The following is a 19,596-nucleotide window of genomic DNA, read 5'->3' as shown; positions in this document are numbered from 1 at the left end:
AGAGAGAGGGGGTAGAGAGAGGGGGTAAGAGATAGGGCAGGGGTAAGGAGGAGCAGAGTGTGCTTCTTCGTGTTGATGTTTGTGTCTACGAAGAAAGTAGCACAGACTGATTTTATTTCACAATAGGAAAATACGTATAATCTTTCATTTAAAAAAGGGGGAGAGGGGGAGCACATGAAGCAAAGCAATGGGAAAAACTAAAAAAACTAAATGATGAACGAAGCAATTGGAAATTAATGTGATTTGGTTTAGGTAACATGCCTCTTAGAATTATTACAGTATTTGTGATTGCGACTTGTTTTGTAATGGGTGATTGTCATTTGTTTTTGGTGATTGATGATATAGGATTGTTTACTGACAGTGGTATTGGGTAAATGACAAGTGTTATTGATACTGGGTAACTGATAGGGTTGCCAGCTGCGGTACAGGTACAAAAAAGGGAAATATCATGCTTAGAATATTAACTCATTATACCTGAAGAACTACACGTAACTGCATTGTCGTGAGTGGTGTATTACCATATTATGCAATTGAAAAAAAGCACCGAGGATTTTTTATGTCCCTGGTAGATTAAACGTAGGCTCCCGAGGACAGCTCAAAACAAGGACAGATGGCAACACGAGTAACATATTTTGCCATCGTCGACTGTACACAGTGCATGTAATTGAAATGTACACATATCTTAATTAAGATGTCAGAAGTTATTACATTTGCGCTATAATGCGTGACGGACATTAGTCGTGTTGACATTTGTGATGCCTGAATTGTTTATGGTTGACTGCATTTTGTCAGGTGTGATTGACAACTGTTTCATTTTAATTAACACCGATTTACAAATGGTTACGGTCAACATCTCTACTGGGCGCTTGACAAGTTGTGATCGACGCCGCATGGCCATTGCCATTATTATTATCATTGACAACAAAAGTTTCAAAGACAATGCATACATTATCAGAGTATGTTTTTGTTTGCATTCTGGCCACAAGTATTGTGGTTAATGCAGACATGATTCCTCGTAAAAAGGTTTCAGTTTTGTTGCCAGAAAAAAGGTGAAAAACCTATTCTTATATTTTTTGGTACTGGCAAAGGAGGCCTTATGATGTGAATCCCTTTGATGGGTGATTGACACTTGGCACGTGACGGCTCCGTCAGCTGCCGCCGCTGTCGTCGTCACCGTGACTGCGGGTCGCTGAACAGAGCCCCCGAGTCATGGCCATAGAAGGGGAGGGGGGGGGGCAGTTGTTGGTCAATGTGCAGCTGCTGCCACAGCCCCCCCCCCCCCATGTTAATAGTTCACGTGCCAACCTCGTGCGCCAATTTTTAAATTTGCCGCCTTTTTCTTTTTGCAACACCCTCCACACCCCCTGCACGCCGTCCTCTGTTGCACGTGCGTCAGCAACGGAAACATCCGGGGACTCTGCGATGAAACGTCACGCGCGCGCCACACCCCCCCAACCCCCATCCCCCCCAGCATGGCCTCGCGCGCACGCGGTTTGCCCCCCACCCACCTAACTCCCCTACCGCGCGCGCGCGCCCCTCCCCCCCAACACTACCCACCCCGCCCCTCATCGAGCGTACGCACGTGACCGTGCCCGAGCCATTTGTGCGATTGGTCTAATTACGGGGAAGGTTCGGCCAATGACGGTGAGCGACTGGGAGGGAAGGTCGGGGGGGGGGGAGCTGGGAGGAGGCGGGGGGCGTTCGGAGGATACGGAGGAGGGAGGGGGGAGGGGAAAGAGGCGGGGAAGGGGAGGGGCTGAGAGAGAGTCGGGAGAAGGGGGAGGAGCGGAGGAAGGGAGGGGCGAGTGGGGAAAGGAAAGAGGCGGGGGAAGGGGAGGGGCTGGGAGAGATTCGGCGGGGGAGGGGCGAGGGGAGGGCGAGGGGGGGGGGCAGGAGGGGGGGGGCTATGGGTTGGTGGGTAGGGGGGCGAGAGAAGAGGATCGGGATAAGGCAGAAAGACAGAGGGATGAGGATTTATAATAAATGGTGAGGAGGTAGAGCTCGGTGATGATGTGGATGAAGAGAAATGGGAGGCCGGGGTGAGGAGGGAATGGGTTTAGGTGATGGTGAGGAGTTGGAGAGGTCAGGGTGAGAGGTAGGTGGTGAGTTGTGAGGAGAGCTGATGAGGAGGGAGGTCGGGGTGAGATGGAAGGGTTAGGATGAGGATGGGAGAAGGGTGGGTTGGCTGATGAGGGAAGGGGTGAGGATGTGGATGAGAAGGAAAGGAATGGTGGGGAGGAGGGGATGAAGGGTGAGGAGTGAGAGGAGCGGGTCGCAGGGAAACATTCATGGAATGATGGGGGATTTTAAGGGTTTGTAAGATTGAGGTTTGAAGGCAGCGATTTTCAACGGGGAAACACGCCTTATCCCTATTTCCACAAGGGGAATGTTGCAAGTCACCCCCGCCACACGACGACTTATTGTTATAATTGACAGTCATAAATCAATGCATTGTTTTGCCATCGAGATGCATTCAGAATCTAGTGTGTAACCAATTGTATGCATATATTAAATCTTGACTTAAAGCTTTCGTGACTGCAGGAATTCATACTCTTTGGGTCTTTCAGTAAGACCCAAACAGTATGCATATATTGTCAGCCTATGAATCGATTAACCATGCCTCTTGTGTGCGCTGCTCTATTAGCTGCTCCTCTGCTGCTCTATTAGCTGTCACTACCCACCTGACCGTCAAAATGCCAGCTCCCAAGCCGATTAAGCAATGCAAACTGCATTCTACGTCGTCTCCCTCATTTTACGTAAACATTACATATTTCCATAGATTCAATTACATATAGTAATAGGTTTTTACCCTTTTATCTGGCACCAAAACTGACACCTTTATACAAGGGATCATGTTTGCAATAACCACAACACAAGCAGTCAAAATGCAAACAAAAAGAGACAACTCTGATAATGATATGCACTGTCCTTGAAATTGATTGGTCCACACCCGAGACGGCTTTTCTTAGAGCCTAGTCTCCACTGGTGTTGGACCAGATGACGCCAAAAGGCGTCAGTTTTGGTGCCAGATAAAAGGGTAAAAACCTATTACTATATCTTGCTACTGGCAAAGGAGGTCTCATAGTGTCAATTACATATAGTTTACACTATCTGGCTCCCCACTACGTTTCCATCTCTCAGGGCCCAGTGCTGCGACCATGAATTTCACTTCTACATATAAACCGGTCACATCGCTCCATCTGCAAGGTAGTTGTCCATTCCGGATGGGCGTTTTGCTTTGCTTGCCATGAGCCCAGACCAGACATTTCACTTTTCTTGTGTCTTTCAGTAAAGTCACGTAGATAGGTTCATGAACAAATCTGCGTTGATAGCCAGTGGGTTTGCAAAGTACCTTCGTCTTGGAGAAATCAATTTCGTGTGAGCCCACCGCATTAAAACAATGATCAGCCACGCCCGCGGTATTGGTCCTACCGTGTTTCAGTTGTTTATTTTCGGCTCTCTGATTTTACATTAACAGGTTAAATATCCCACACTAACACAGCCACCTCGCTCGCCGAGCTCGACGTTGCCGCTCTGCGATCTTCCATCAACATGCTAATCTCTCACATTAACATCACTAGCCCCGCTCACTTCGTTTATGACCCTTGGACTACACCCTATAAAAACAGTCTGCATTCAGCAGCTTTCCTCCTCTTTCCTCCTGATGACGATCGCTTGTGTTGCGATCGAAACGTCGCAGTTTTTTGTTATTTTCTTTGAACCTATCTACGTGACTTTACCGAAAGACCGAAAGAATATGAATTCATGCAGTCACGAAAGCTTTAAGTCAAGACATTTCACAATAAATCAGTCATACTAGCGCAAGGCCGCAATTATAATATATGGGGACACCCCCCCCCCATATTCAAATATGATCAAAATGTCCCCCCCAATATATTGCTATACAAATATAAAAAAAGTAATAATAATTGCTATGCTACGTAAATAAAAACAACAATTTGCTAAACCTCGGCCACAATATCTGGACTTGTCTTCATATAAATCAATGAATAGATTTCTGTTTATATGATTGTGGATATGGTTGTACTTTATTCATCCCTAATCTCAAACCTTACATACAATGAAACAAGAAATGGTAAAAAAGTAAAAACAGAGCAATGTAATACAATACACGATTAGGCATTATTGTAAAAAAGAAATAAAAAGTCCATCCCATGTGTTAGTGAATTTTTAAATATTTGCATGCACGAAATGAGTTTTGAAATTTAGATATTTTTCTGGGTTGGGACCCCCAGACCCCCTGGAAGATTTGGTCCCCCCCAATGTTGACTCCATGGCGATAGCCTTGTACTAACGTCTTGCTACCTTCGGTGCTTCCAGTTCTCTTCTTACCTATGGACTAATTCCATCCCTCTCCTGTGATCCCAGATATCAACAAGTAGATGCAAATTAAAGACAAGCCACTGTCGTGCGACTGTAACCATTGCAACCCCAAACTGCGGACTTTGATTGACGTCCAAAGGAATGGCACAACTACACGATGACTCTCTCTCTCTCTCTCCTGAAGCCCTCTCGTTGTGGTGACCAGACCTCGACATTGGCATTTAGCTCCTGAACCGATTGCTGCCATACGCAAGAACAGCAGCAGCTGCTGCTGCTGGAGTTGAGAGAGAGAGCGAGAGAGAAGGGGGGGGGTAGGGCCATGGTAGAGGCTTAGCCAGGCGCGGCGAAGGGGCGGGGTTCCGGTCCCCGCTGCCCCACACCCCCCCGCACCCCCCACAGCCCCGCCCCGTCTACCACCCCCCCCTCCCCGCACGTCGTTCGTGCGCGGGAAATGGCGTCTTGAGCGGAGACTGTAAACATCATCCCCGGCCGCGCTCGCACAGCTTCGCCGCCAGCGCCGCAGCTCGGTAAGCGCCACGGCGGCTCGCTCCGCGCCCTCGCGCAACACCTCCGCGTCTCTCGCCGCCGATTGCGGGCGTCTTTGTTCTTAGTTTGCCGGGGGTGTTTTTTTGTTGTTGTTAGCGGCTGAGGAAGCGAGCGAGCGAGGGGGAGTGAGTGAAGCGCGCAAGCTCGGCGTCCGCCTCCTCAGCTGGCGCCAAACGCCGAGCGGCGCCGGGCGGGGCTTCGGTTTAAATACAAATACAAACGGCGCATGTTGCAAAAGGCGTATCAAACTAGTATATTGTTAGCGCGGCCGAGCTGGACAACGATTCCACCCCTGTTGAATCGCACACTCTTTTTATCTCGTAGCCACCGTTTGTGCGGGGATCTTTTTTTTTTCATTTAAAAAAAGAAAGCAAATGCAATTTGTGTTGTAATATTAAAGCGCGCGCGAGTCTCTTGTGGACGGGGCTCGTGTGTGTATGTGTAGATAGATATACGTGGTGGTGGTTGTATATTTTTTTTTATTTAAAGCGGTGCTCGCCTGGACGAGGCCGAGGCTGCGTACGGTTCCGCGCGCGGGAGACGCGAGTCGGAGGAGCGCACGCGGGGGGGGGGGCGGGGGTCTTCGTAGGGGGGGGCCGAAGGGGCTCGTGCACGAAACTGGCGCGTGACACTCCGAGCGCACACGGGGGGGGGGGGGTCCGCGTGGAGGGAGGGGGGCCGCTGGCGCTCGTGCACGAAACTGGCGCGTGACACTCCGAGCGCACACGGGGGGGGGGTCCGCGTGGAGGGAGGGGGGCCGCTGCGGCTCGTGCATAAAACTCTGGCGCGTGACACTCCGAGCGCACGGGAGGGGGGTCGCTGGCGCTCGTGCATAAAACTGGCGCGCCTGACACTCCGAGCGCACGGGGGGGGGGGGTCCTCGCGGAGGGAGGGGGGCCGCTGGCGCTCGTGCACGAAACTGGCGCGTGACACTCCGAGCGCACGCGGGTGGGGGGAAGGTATTGGGGGGGGGGGGAGTAGGGAGGGGGACCCGAGTAGTCTGAGACCCCGGTTGGGGAGACTTAGAACCACAAGGGGGGTATTCGGTGTTGGGGGGTACTCCAGGAATGGGGGGGGGGACATGTTGCACGCGACTCTCCAGCCCTCTTCATCTCTATCTCCACCTTCCTGAGCCATCGCGTATAGGGTTTGTGGCGACAGTTGTTAGTACTGTATATCTCGGTTACCCGCGATTTCTGACGCAAAATTTCAGAGCGATCGCATGGAGGGTGAGGAGGGCGATCGCCCCCTGCGCACGCGACTTGCAGGAGGGATCGCATGGGCTGGGGTTGGGGGGGGCTGTGCACGCGACTTAACTCAGGAGGGATGATGACATGCCCTGTGGGGAGGAAGGCACTGATACAGGAGACTGAGTGGGTGGTCGAGGGACTCCCGCGTGCGACGAAACGATCACATTGACGCGGGGAAGAGGTGGGTGAGAGGGAGACCCGGTACCGTTTGGGCCCAGCCTTATTTCCACATTTTTGGCGCTGGGTCTGTTCTAGGTGTACAGTATTTGGGGTTAGAGTATGGGGTTAGGCTTAATGTCTGGGGTTAAGGTCTATTTGGGGGGGTTAAACTGGTGTAGGGTCTGTGATTGGGTCGATTAAGGATCGGGGGTGTGAGAGTTTTGTGGTTTTGGTTATACTATAGTCCGTTTCTAATGATTATAGTCAGTTTGCTCTTGGTTTTCTTTGGGGTTTGCATTGGGCTGATTTCGGGTTCTGATCAGTTTAACTGACGGGTCTATTTGGGGTGAGGATTATGACCTGTTTCAAACAAATGTTTGCAGAGGCGAGCCCACCTGAAGTATTAAGTTTCGCCATCCCCCCCCACCCGTCCGGGTTGTGGAGTGTGCAAGTGCCGTGTGTTTCGTTGTTTACTCGGTGCGCACACGGCGCGGCAATGTTCGTTGACACCGCCGGCCGCTTCACGCTCGTCCAGTCGCGCACGTGTTGTAGGGGGACCCGCTTGCTCCACTCTATGGCAACCTCCAGACAGTCTCGTCCCCTTCACCTGATGAAGGCCGCTTGTGTTGTGGCCGAAACGTCGTGAGAATATTATTGCGTTATTTTATTTGATCAATTTATTATTTTATTCTCATTCTACGTGACTTTACCGAAAGAACCAAAGAAGATGAACCAATGTTTAATTGGAAGAGGCAAAGCCCAAGCCACCAGTCGTAAGTGGCTACTGTTGTATGATTGGCTTTCTAACACAGGGTGACCCATTTATAGAAACCCCAAAAAGTAGTACCCATTTACCAATCCTCAAAGGATGATGAGCTGAGTTTTCCCCTACGTGGGATTTTATTTCACCATCTCAGTGTGAGATGCACGCTCTGCCGCATAGTGCTCAGGGTAGTGATACAGGGTGATTCATTTATAAAAAAAACCCAACTAACAATTACACATTGAGTAAAAATGTTATTTCATATCTTCTACATGTCTCCCACTGTTTTTCAATGTACAAATTAAATATTTGAACACTCTTAAAATATGGAGAAATCGCTTTCACAATTTGATCACCTGTTGAAAAAGTAAGAGGATCATAAGAAATCCGTGGGGTATCCATATTTAGATCAATCTGTAGTGGCTGCTGTTGTGTAAAAAAAAACTTGTTTTATCGGGCTGCCCTTGAATGTTCGTGGAGTGTATTTTGGCGAATGGCACTTGTGAAAGTGTAACTGCTGATTAAAATTATGGATGTCCGTTTACAGGATTAAGTGTATTAATACAAGTAATTGCACAATAAAGTTCAGTAATGGCTTAATGTTAGTGTTCATGTTGCGTCCACATCACAACACCATGATCCTGTGTATACTGCACACAAACGAATGCCACTTGTAATTACAGTTGTCCCAGATGAAATTTGCATTGCTTATTTTAATTCGAATCAGTAAATGTGAAATGTATTGCTTGCATTTGCAGTAGAATTTGAATATGTACAATTAAACTAGCACATTTGCCATGTTGCAAGTTTCCAAAAGACAAAGTACACTTCAATTAATAATTCAGTCTAAATATAAAATATGAACATCCACATTTATGAAACTCCTAATTAATATATGCTCTTCATCTGAAGATCGCAGTCCAATTAGCACGGTTGGCTACATACAGTACAAAATAAGTTCAACATATATACTGTGTATACTAAGTAACTTATATAATTCTTGTTTGGACTCCATACCTTGTTAAAAAAAGAAATAGCCACATCCAATGGTGTGTGTTGATCAGCATATCCATTAACATTTAAATAAGATCTGCGCTTGTATGGCCCATTTGTCAGTCCACTGATGGTTGAGGGCGTGCCCATAATTCATCACGCTGGTCAGTGCGGGTTGGTGAAAGTGTCGAACATCGACCTGGAGGCATTCGATTTTGCTGAACTGCCCTCTTGCCCACCCTGTAGTTCTGCAAGTGTATAACAACTTGCATCGTCGTCGCCCATCCAAGTACTAGCCAGGGAAAATGATGCTTAGGCTTCTGTGATATGACAATATCCGGTGGTTTTGGGATAATTTGGTTCAGATAGTCTTTCAGAAAGCTTGAGTAGACCATGACCAGTTTTGTCCAACCAAATATATACAGGTATTGTCAACTGGAACTAGCTTGAGATTGGTGTGGCTGTTATATCAAGCACATGAAAGTGGTTATATTAATGTTTTCTGACTCAAACCTTAAACTACTGGCTTGAGATCGAGCCATTAAACGCTTCAACAAACAGCCAATGCAATTTGATCATGTAGATACACATTTGTGTAAATGTGCATAAACATTAAGTATTGCATGCTGGCGAGAATAAATGCATCCACACAGGACTGTTGATGGTTGTGTGAGCATGGAGAACTATATATTTATTCAGCAGTTGAGTTACGTATGATTGAAAAGCACTGGATAGTATTTTACTCTAGCAAGTGCAAACAGCCTGTAAGATCTGTTCTCGAAAGTTAGCTTATTCAGAACAGATTCAGAATGAACATGGTAATGCAACTGCTGCTATGCAACACAGCAATACGGTAAAACCGCAGCTAGCCTGACCCTGGCTCGGCAGATTTTGTATTTAGCCAGACCAGGTCGGCTGATAAAAATAAATCAGTAATACATATTCAATTATAGGAATTATAAATGAAATATAATTAGAAATGAAATATAATTTATATAACATGTAGACTAATTTACTTAATATATAATGCATATAAAACTACCTAAAACATGTAACATTGTTTATAATTTGTCAAATGTAGTGAATGTTTATATGTGCTAATACTTTAGGGGTTTACATCATTAGACCTCCTTTGCCAGTACCAAAATGTAATAATAGGGTTTTCCCCCTTTTTTCTGGCAACAAAACTGAAACCTTTTTACAAGGATTAATGTCTGCATTAACCACAATACCTGCAGTCAAAATGCAGACAAAAACATACTATGATAATATACTATGATAATATATGATAATATATGCATTGTCCTTCAAACTGATTGGTCCACACCAAGGGACGGCTTTCTTTTGAGCCTCGACCCAATTGGTGCTCGACCACATGACGTCATGTGGTCGAGCACCCATGACGTCATGTGGTCGAGCACCCAATTGGGTCGAGGCTCAAAAGAAAGCCGTCCCTTGGTGTGGACCACATGACGTCATATGGTCGAGCACCCAATTGGGTCGAGGCTCAAAAGAAAGCCGTCCCTTAGTGTGGACCAATCAGTTTCAAGGACAATGCATATATTATCATAGTATGTTTTTTTTGCATTTTGACTGCAGGTATTGTGGTTAATGCAGACATGAATCCTTGTAAAACGGTTTCAGTTTTGTTGCCAGAAAAAAGGGGAAAAACCCCATTATTATTACTTTAGGGGTTGTAAGGGATGACAGGAAGGGTGATAGCAGAGGTGGGGGGGAATGGTGGGACCAGTGTTAGACTTGGACCTACTGACAATGCCTCTGAGAGCACAATAAATACACAGCACATTTTACTGTAAGTATTTGTAATTTTTTTGGTCTGTACTTACATGTCACTATTGTATATACAGTATTACATAACTGCACTATATACTGCAGAACATTTACTTAATATAGCGCCATTCACAATACAATTGTCACGGTACTTCACAAAGTAAACATAGTATAGATCAATAAAATAAAAGTTACACAACGTTAAAAAGTATACACATTCGTTCAAATATGTTCAAGAGATAAAATATATCTTTAGCCTGATTTTAAAAACGGCAACACTTTATCAGATGGTATTCATGGTGCAACCCACATCAACAAAACGTGACAAGCACGTCGCACCATGAACACGCTATACGCAGAGACATGTAACCCACAAAGCCGTACTTAGAATCCTCAAACTCCGACAACACATCCACAAACCTAGGCAAAAAACCCATAAACCTCGACTACGAACACACAAACGTGAACTCGCAATCCAACAAACCTAGACCACAAAATCATAAACTCAACACGCCGAAACCACAAACCCGGGCTAGGAACTCACCCTAAGGAGGAACCACGAACCCATATTATGAATCCACTCCCTGAGCGCAATAACAAGCCTCACGAACCGACCATCAAATAGTGGCATCAAGCTGACAGATCACCCAATAGGGAATTGTATTATACCGAAGAGATTGGTATTAAGCAACCTTTTAAATGTGTATAAACTACCAGCTTCTATGATGACAATGGGGAGATCATTCCAAAAGCTGTGAGCCAAATAATGGAACGAGTGCCGTCCTAAAGCAATGCACCTTAACCGAGGATCTACATGGAGGCTCTGCATCCAGGATCTGAGACTTCTGGTAGCATATCTCTCCAAAATTTCAGAGAGGTAAGTAAGACCGCTACCATCCAAGGCGTTATGTTATTCGTAGAGGATTTTAGATGTGATCTGCGAGCAGACCGGAAGCCATTGCAGATCTTTCAGCACCGGAGAGACGTATACACATACATCAATGTAATGTTTTCATTCGATTTTAATTGAAATGGCACGCTGGACTTTTCAGATAGCTGTACTATGGCTCCCTCCGGTTAGTCCCACTAGCCAAGGTTTTACTGTATGCTCTGGTTTTCACTATACCTAGTTCTTTTGGGTAGAATCTTACCTGCATAAATAGTATTTGGCTGCTTTCCAGATATTGTAAAAGAATAAAATATTATATGGTTTAGCTGGGTGTACTTATGGAGGCAGTAAAGTGGCATGTGTGGGTGGGTGGACATGTGGTGTGCAGTTTCAAGCTTTAGTGCTGTTCCTGTTTACATTTCTGTCATTATGTTATAGGGTTACCAATGCAGTGCAGAGGAATTGTATATTAAAGAGGTGAATTTAAGAAAAAAAACTCTACTTTAACAGGTATGGCAGTGCTTTTATGTTCCTTTTCACAAGCTGATGTCAGGGCTTTTAATCGATTGAAAAGAATAGCAGCACACTAAGTTTGAACTTGTAAGAATAATTTGTTGGAAATATGTTTGTAAAATACTTGAAAAAAATGTCACATGGGAGCATTTAATGAAAACGCTTATCTGAATGGGCCTCATGTCTCTTTTCCAGACTGCTGAACATCTTAATGATAATTGTAAAATATGTATAATTGTACCATACAATAGCACATTTTATTTGCAAGTACAGTGAAACACCTTGCATTTGATCTAAATCGCTTTACTTTTGGGTTGCATGAATAAATATGCTAGCTTTTTTTACATTAAGCCGTTTTCTTCCAACATGTGGCATCGTGCACATGCACGCAAAAAGCATTCAAAAACAAGTGAGGTGTGCAGGGAATGTCACTCAGGCTTGGTGTGGCTTTCGAGTCGGTAAGAAGGCGACCTTTAAAACTAGTGGTTTGTAATGCGTTTGCAGCGGTGCACAGGTACAAATTTAAAAGACTCAACGCGTTCGGCAATAACACTGTCTTAAATTTAAATTATATAATAGGTGACGTTTCAGCCACTGGCCCTTGAATAGCCCATATTGTGCTATGAAGAATGACCATTGCCTCAAACGTCACCTATTATATATTTTTCCTTTCACGGCAGTGTTATATTAAAACTAGTTTGCATCTTGTAGAGTGTTGGATACAATTCTTGGACGTCGAGATTCGATGTGCCTCTTGTCACAAATGCAGTTGAATAGATGATGCTCTGTGCAGCGTGTATGTGGTTGTATGAGGATGCATGTACTGTATGCTGTAGAAAACATCTCTCTACATTGCAAGCCGGCAGTACTCTGCTGGCCGTGGTGTCACATGGTATGTATGTTAAACATACAGTGAGGGAAAAAAGTTATTGATCCCCTGCTGATTTTGTACGTTTGCCCACTGACAAAGAAATGATCAGTCTATAATTTTAATGGTAGGTTTATTTGAACAGTGAGAGACAGAATAACAACAACAAATCCAAAAAAAAACGCATGTCAAAAATGTTATAAATTGATTTGCTTTTTAATGAGGGAAATAAGTATATGACCCCTCTGCAAAACATGACTTAGTACTTGGTGGCAAAACCCTTGTTGGCAATCACAGAGGTCAGACGTTTCTTGTAGTTGGCTACCAGGTTTGCACACATCTCAGGAGAGATTTTGTCCCACTCCGCTTTGCAGATCTTCTCCAAGTCATTAAGGTTTCGAGGCTGACGTTTGGCAACTCGAACCTTCAGCTCCCTCCACATATTTCCTATGGGATTAAGGTCTGGAGACTGGTTAGGCCACTCCAGGACCTTAATGTGCTTCTTCTTCTTGAGCCACTCCTTTGTTGCCTTGGCCGTGTGTTTTGGGTCATTGTCATGCTGGAATACCCATCCACAACCCATTTTCAATGCCCTGGCTGAGGGAAGGAGGTTATCACCCAAGATTTGACGGTACATGGCCCCATCCATCGTCCCTTTGATGCGGTGAAGTTGTCCTGTCCCCTTAGAAAAACACCCCCAAAGCATAATGTTTCCACATCCATGTTTGACGGTGGGGATGGTGTTCTTGGGGTCATAGGCAGCATTCCTCCTCCTCCAAACACGGCGAGTTGAGTTGATGCCAAAGAGCTCCATTTTGGTCTCATCTGACCACAACACTTTCACCCAATTGTCCTCTGAATCATTCATATGTTCATTGGCAAACTTCATACGGGCATGTATATGTGCTTTCTTGAGCAGGACCTTGCAGGCGCTGCAGGATTTTAGTCCTTCACGGCATAGTGTGTTACCGATTGTTTTCTTGGTGACCATGGTCCCAGCTGCCTTGAGATCATTGACAAGATCCTCCCGTGTAGTTACCGTTCTCATGATCATTGCAACTCCACAGGTGAGATCTTGCATGGAGCCTCAGGCCGACGAAGATTTACAGTTCTTTTGTGTTTCTTCCATTTGCGAATAATCGCACCAACTGTTGTCACCTTCTCACCAAGCTGCTTGGCAATGGTCTTGTAGCCCATTCCAGCCTTGTGTAGGTCTACAATCTTGTCCCTGACATCCTTGGAGAGCTCTTTGGTCTTGGCCATGGTGGAGAGTTTGGAATCTGATTGATTGATTGATTGCTTCTGTGGACAGGTGCCTTTTATACAGGTAACAAGCTGAGATTAGGAGCACTCCCTTTAAGAGTGTGCTCCTATTCTCAGCTTGTTACCTGTATAAAAGACACCTGGGAGCCAGAAATCTTTCTGATTGAGAGGGGGTCAAATATTTATTTCCCTCATTAAAATGCAAATCAATTTATAACATTTTTGACATGCGTTTTTTTGGATTTGTTGTTGTTATTGTCTCTCACTGTTCAAATAAACCTACCATTAAAATTATATACTGATCATTTCTTTGTCAGTGGGCAAACGTACAAAATCAGCAGGGGATCAAATACTTTTTTCCCTCACTGTAGACCATGCAGTCCATCACATCTGGAAATGTGGGAACTTCTCTTGGTCCACACTATTTAAAGCAAGAGGAATGTTTTAATACATACCTTCACACGGATTTCACTCCCTGTTTGGAGATAATGCGAATCATTCCCTTGCATTTGGAATCATTGTCGATGCACAGCAAAAGGCTTCCATGTCTGAACGAATTACTGTTGGTGTGGTGTGCCCATTTCTAGGACATTCTTTCTGGTGCAATGCTTAAAATGGCTTCAACCTAAACAGAAGTTTTTACTAAAGCGGAGAAAGTTAATCACACATTTCAGAATGCAGATGTGATTAAGTTTTGCTCTTTTGAGCTTATTTGTGAATTTTCATTGGCCACAGTTAACATATTCATAGATGCACAGACTCCTAAGAATTTTCCACGGATAAAGTAGTTCTGTAAAAAAAACCTAGAGTTAATGTTATATGGCAGGTGTGCATCCAAACCATCTTTAGGTCACAACGTTATGGGAGTGGTTGGAAATTAGGGCTTCATGGTGCATTGTACAGTACATGTGTATGAGGATTTTTTCCCATTTTTTTGTTTTGTGTAAACTGTACAAGCCCTGCTGTACTGTACAGTGTTTCCTTCTTGAGCGGAAGGTCTCAAGGGAAAGAACCAGAGGAATGTCTTGCAGGTTAGCACATTTTGGCATGGCTCCACATGTGTACTGGAGCTAATGGAAAGTATTGGATATCTGCCTACTATGAATACAGTTTTACTTTCACAGTGTTTTTGGAGTCATAGATAAGATATTCAATTCATAGACCACCAATTTAACACATAAAATGCATATACACTACATAATTTGGACAAGGGACAGCTTACAGTCGTACTATTTTAAACGGAGCAGATATACAGGTTATTAATATTTAATGATAAAATTATGAGGAAATTGTTGTGTATTTTGATTGTGACATTCCCCTAACAGTAGATATCACTTTTAATTGACCATGCCCTATCAAGTAGTGGCATTACTTGGTTTTAAAAGTTTTTTTTAACCAAAATTTACAATTCACAAGGAGCCTGATTAAGATGCACCTCATGCAAGCGCGCCGCACATTCTTGTGTTAACGAGACCTTTTCATTGCCTTTTCAAATCATATTGTACTTGGAATGCATTTCTTTGCGCTTTATACCTTTTGGATTGTCAATATACATATAAAAGACAATGGGTTAATTATTGGCAAATATGCACAATGTTTTATATTACAAACAAATTGTTAATACAAATGAAACGAACTTATGACACCTGAAAAAATTTACTGAATGAAATTCAGTTGGACGCTTCGCCTTTTGCGACCAATATTAATAATGAGGGGGTTTTGGGTTAGATCACGTAAATTTAAATTTGTCGTTAACCCATCACGACCCGACACAGCCAATTAGTAAGGTTTGTCATGTGACCAAAACATGACAATGAGTTACTACTTCACACACAGGCCACACAGTGATGACATTATCTTACTCGGTTTAAGACCGAAAACAGAAAGACGTGTTCATATTCTTGCAGATCGCCTGATAAAGCTGGCTATAATCACCCGCAAAACGTCGTGCTCAAATTGTAAATGTTGTGGGTTTACTCTCCAACACCGGTGTGCAGACATAGTAACTAATTGGCACGTTTTTTTTTACATGACGATCCTTATAAATTGGCTGTCGGGTGGTAGTGGGTTAATGATCCAAAAACCTTTATTGTCAATGAAATTCCCATCGCTTTTGTGACTTTGCGAGTGTAAAAATTATGGTTACCCTTGTAAACCTTTGTGTTTGTATGCAGAATTAGTGTTGAGCGAGTTTATTTTGTTGTATTTGAATGCTCAAAACTAGACCTCTTCTAGCAGCATAAACCCTTATGCATCTAACTGGCCAAATGGCATACAGGTGTGGATGAAATATGAATTCAAATTAGTTCAGTGTGTGTACCGTACTGTTCCACCCCACCAAAATTCCTGGGCAAGTAAATTTCACATCCCAAATCATTGTCAGCCCTACGTACCTTACTGGGCACACAAACACTGATACATTTATTACTTGGATGCTGATTTTTACTACAAGTCACTGCAGCATAATAGGACTTCACATACATTTTATCTGAAATATATGTTTATACTGAAAGTGTATATCGTCAACAATATGTAGGATCATTAGAAAGTATTTTCTTCCTCCTGTGAGGTGTGTTATCTAAGAGCTTGTATTCTATACAAACTTGTATTCTATACGGACATGTTTACATCTAGCTTTGTATTGGAATTTCAATGAAAGTGTGTTACTTCCACGAAAATGAAACCTAAAGAAATTAAAGCTGTCTGCCAGGTGGATTTTTTTTATTTGCTCATGGATTGTTTTTTTTATATTTAAAAGGTGTATCATCCGACAGCTGTGACTGCTAAATACAATACCTGTTAAAAATGTACAGCTGTTGTGCATTCTTCTCCATTCAAAAATGAGTCCTGCAAGCCAGTTTGCAACATGATTTACATGTGCCAGTATACATGGTACTGTACCAGATTGACTGGTACATTTAAAACTATTTCCACCTTTAAATGTATTTTTATGGTAAAGTGATTTGTACTGAATGTGTACTTGAATGATTTCATATTTCAAAACTCATTTTTTTATTTTTTAATAAATGTGTACAATCATTTCATATTTCAAAAGAATTTTGCATTCTGTATATATGTTTTAAGAATGCAGGTTGGTATTGCTTTTTAATCTCGGGTTCTTATTGATTTTAGGCGGCTTAAGCTAAACTCTACTTTGATAATCTAATGTCAGCACTAGGTTTTCCCCAAATCCCACATCAAGTGTAACCAACAGTCTTATGTGAACAGCAGAGAAAACCTGTCAATCATCCCAAAAAAATACTCGGTAATACAGTACCTGAAATTTATACTGGAAAACTATGACTTATTGGGTGACTCAGTTTGGATTTAAGCTCGCAAATGTGTTATATATGAAATGACAAGAGTTTTCAACATATTGTTTACAGCACAGTACTTTTCAGAAGGATATTGCTTTATTTTTTCTTTATACTTATATACATGTGTGTGGAATACTGAATAGAGTGTACATGCTGCAATTTAAAAGAATGTCCTTGAAAAAATTATCTTGAAGACTACAATAAAAAATGAGAAGTTGCAACTCAGCTTTGTATTTTAGAGAAATATTTAAAATTAATAGCAGTACTATGTGTAGATCAGACTGTTTTGTGCTGCCAAATCACAGATACACGCATTACATTATCGCCGATTAAAAAAAGTTACCATTAAAAGAATTATAACCACAACCTATTCAACACTGATTGCACTCGCTTCATGTATGCATATTCAAAATATTGCTGTTACACATTTTAAAGCTGTGTCTGCACACTCTTTACAAGAAAACATCGTTTTTGTCACTTGTGGGCAACCTGCGCCCCTTGGAACCACTCATTGTGGCCTGGTTTAAGTGTATCTCGGGTAATGTGTGGGGTCATGATTAGTGCACAAGCACGATTTTAAGCTTGCGGCCCATTGAAGTGGTGGAGATCCGTTTACGTGGTCCACTGGCCAGTCTAGGTTGCCTATCACTGGTCTGTGCTGTTGTCATACAGCTCCAACAAGGTTGTTGACATGAAGAACCAGGTGAGGCAGCAAAGAACACAAATTACTCGTAGGCCTGTGCACTCATACTAACACACACCAATGTGTATTATATATAGACAATATACTTTTTAGTACATACACATAGATATGTTTTTTTGACATAGATTGTATTGAAAATTTGGGCTTTCTGGACTTTTCAAAAATCCAAACCCAGGGTTCTCTCAAATTTGTGTGTGCTTTTGGAGTTCGATTTTTTTGTAGCTGAATATTCTTGCACATATAATTATCAATTGAGATGAAGAATTATTCAATGGCTGTTAAATTCATGTAGATTATTTGAATATCACCACATATTGGCAGAATGTCTTATTTTACACAATGTGCATCCCATCCTTGCTTTCATCCTCAGACTTCAGGAATTCACTGCCAGCCCAAGGCCACCGTGCTCTTATCTGTGTCTGGGTGGTGAGGCTATTTCTGGGGGGCATGGTGCTTACATATACTTCTTATATTTGATTGTGATGCAGTCGACCATGGGTGATGTTTTTGCAGGTATATTTGCAGTTGAGTTGTTTTGCTGAATGCGTGTATGGTTAGTGTCGATTTTAATGTTTTTTGCATTTGCAGTGTGAATAAACGATATTCTAGTACAAACAGTCAAACATTTCAGAACTTCGACTTGTGCAAAATACACATAAACCATCTCTCATTGTGATCTGTAAAGTGTGATAGATTCATAATTTTTCGCAGTTACAATCCCACAGTCCCGACAAACGATGTAACCAGCCATATTATTTAAATATTAAAATGCTAATATTTGAATCGTAATTGTGAATGTGTATTTGAAACCTCTGCTCAATGTGAGATGACTCATCTGCTGTCCCTGCTGTATGGAAGTCCTACTGATTGTCTTCACTCCTGCCTCTCCGCCTGTTCACATGCAATATTAAATCATTCCTCTTCTCTGCCTTTGACTGACATTCTATCCTCAACTTGTTTCTTGCACCTTTAGTTATTTACACCTATCCCTTTGCCAATTCTGCACGTACAATTCTCACCAATACATGATAAAGTTAATTGGGTTAGATCACGTAAATGTGTCTTACACCCACCTCCACCCGACAGCCAATTAGTAAGGTAGTCGCATAAACAGAACTTTACAAATTGGCTCTGTCGGGTTGAGGTGGGCTAATAACACATTTAAATTTACGTGATCTAACCGAAAAGACTTTATCGTGAATAAAATGTTTTCTAACTCCCCATCCACTTTGAGCTTTTGAAGCAGTGATGGCCATTACACCAAGCACTGATACATTTTGGTGGATCTCAACATGATCCTCGATCTACCACAGCGTTATGATCAACAATAATTACCACTATAGAGTATACACAAAGTACTGGTGCCATCTATTGGTAGAAGCTGTTCTATTTTTTATGTATGAATTCTTATGGATTTTTATTTGCCATCAACTGTAAAGAAAATTGTCAGCGTATGTTAGCGTTTGTTCTGATTTGTCCTGGGATCCACCAAAACCTTTGTGATCCACGTACATGTGTGTTTAGATGCTTAATAAATCTGAACAGTAAAATGGTAGTTTGTATTTGAGTATGTTAGTAGTCTATATATGTTTATATGTTTTGCAGTCTCCTTGCAGGAAACAAGCTTGGTGGTGATATGTTGTCCGCTTTTTCTCTTTTTGCCTCGTAAGCTTGGAAGGCTCAGAGCTGCAGCATGAAGTTGAGATCACGGAGGGGCTGCTCGCCCATGGCCCCTCCGGCCGGGGCACGGCCAGCGTCCAACCTCAAGCGGCGGCACACGGAGTGCAAGGACAGTGAGAGCCCCAACAGCGACAGCGGCAACGAACCCACTGGGCTGCTTGCGTCCATCAAGCGGCTAATCCAAGGCAGTACACCCAAGACGGTGAGAGTCCATTCGCACTTTACACTGATGGGCAGTCTTTCATTTGTGAATATGAGTGTTGGAAGTACAGCAACATTGTCTGATCATTTGGTATCTTCAGACTGCCTAGTGTGTACCGCTTTTTGTGAAGCCACTGCTGGACGAAGGCTTCGCATGCAATGTCAGCTGTGTGGGTTGTAGGTCCATACCTTACCATGCTGGTCAGTGCAGATTGGTGAAGGTGGTGCTAAGGACTGGTTCAGATATCTCTCATCACTTGTTAACCGTGGCTGGGAACCAAACTGAAGTTGCTTGGTTTAGAACAATTAACTTACT

At 43.2% G+C, this 19,596-nt stretch overlaps 1 protein-coding gene across 2 annotated transcripts in view; it reads left to right on the top strand.

The window, feature by feature from the left end:
• Nucleotides 1-4,716: 4,716 nt before the first annotated feature.
• The window catches only part of CTDSPL2 (CTD small phosphatase like 2), a 32,762-nt gene continuing 17,882 nt past the window's right edge, over nt 4,717-19,596 (top strand). The window contains exons 1-3 of one of the 2 annotated variants that reach the window (XM_032945690.2): nt 4,747-4,871; nt 17,770-17,912; nt 19,070-19,281. In XM_032945690.2, coding sequence (XP_032801581.1) covers nt 17,882-17,912; nt 19,070-19,281 — 243 coding nt within the window. In that variant the 5' untranslated portion in view covers nt 4,747-4,871; nt 17,770-17,881. Of the gene's footprint in view, nt 4,872-17,769; nt 17,913-19,069; nt 19,282-19,596 lie in introns of both variants that reach the window. The other variant, XM_032945699.1, reaches the window with a different exon arrangement.

The sequence above is a fragment of the Petromyzon marinus genome, chromosome 1 (genome assembly GCF_048934315.1).
Source record: "Petromyzon marinus isolate PM22_M1 ecotype Great Lakes invasive population chromosome 1, UKy_Petmar_22M1.pri1.0, whole genome shotgun sequence".
Taxonomy (NCBI): domain Eukaryota; kingdom Metazoa; phylum Chordata; class Hyperoartia; order Petromyzontiformes; family Petromyzontidae; genus Petromyzon; species Petromyzon marinus.
This window is presented reverse-complemented; position numbering and strand designations above follow the sequence as displayed.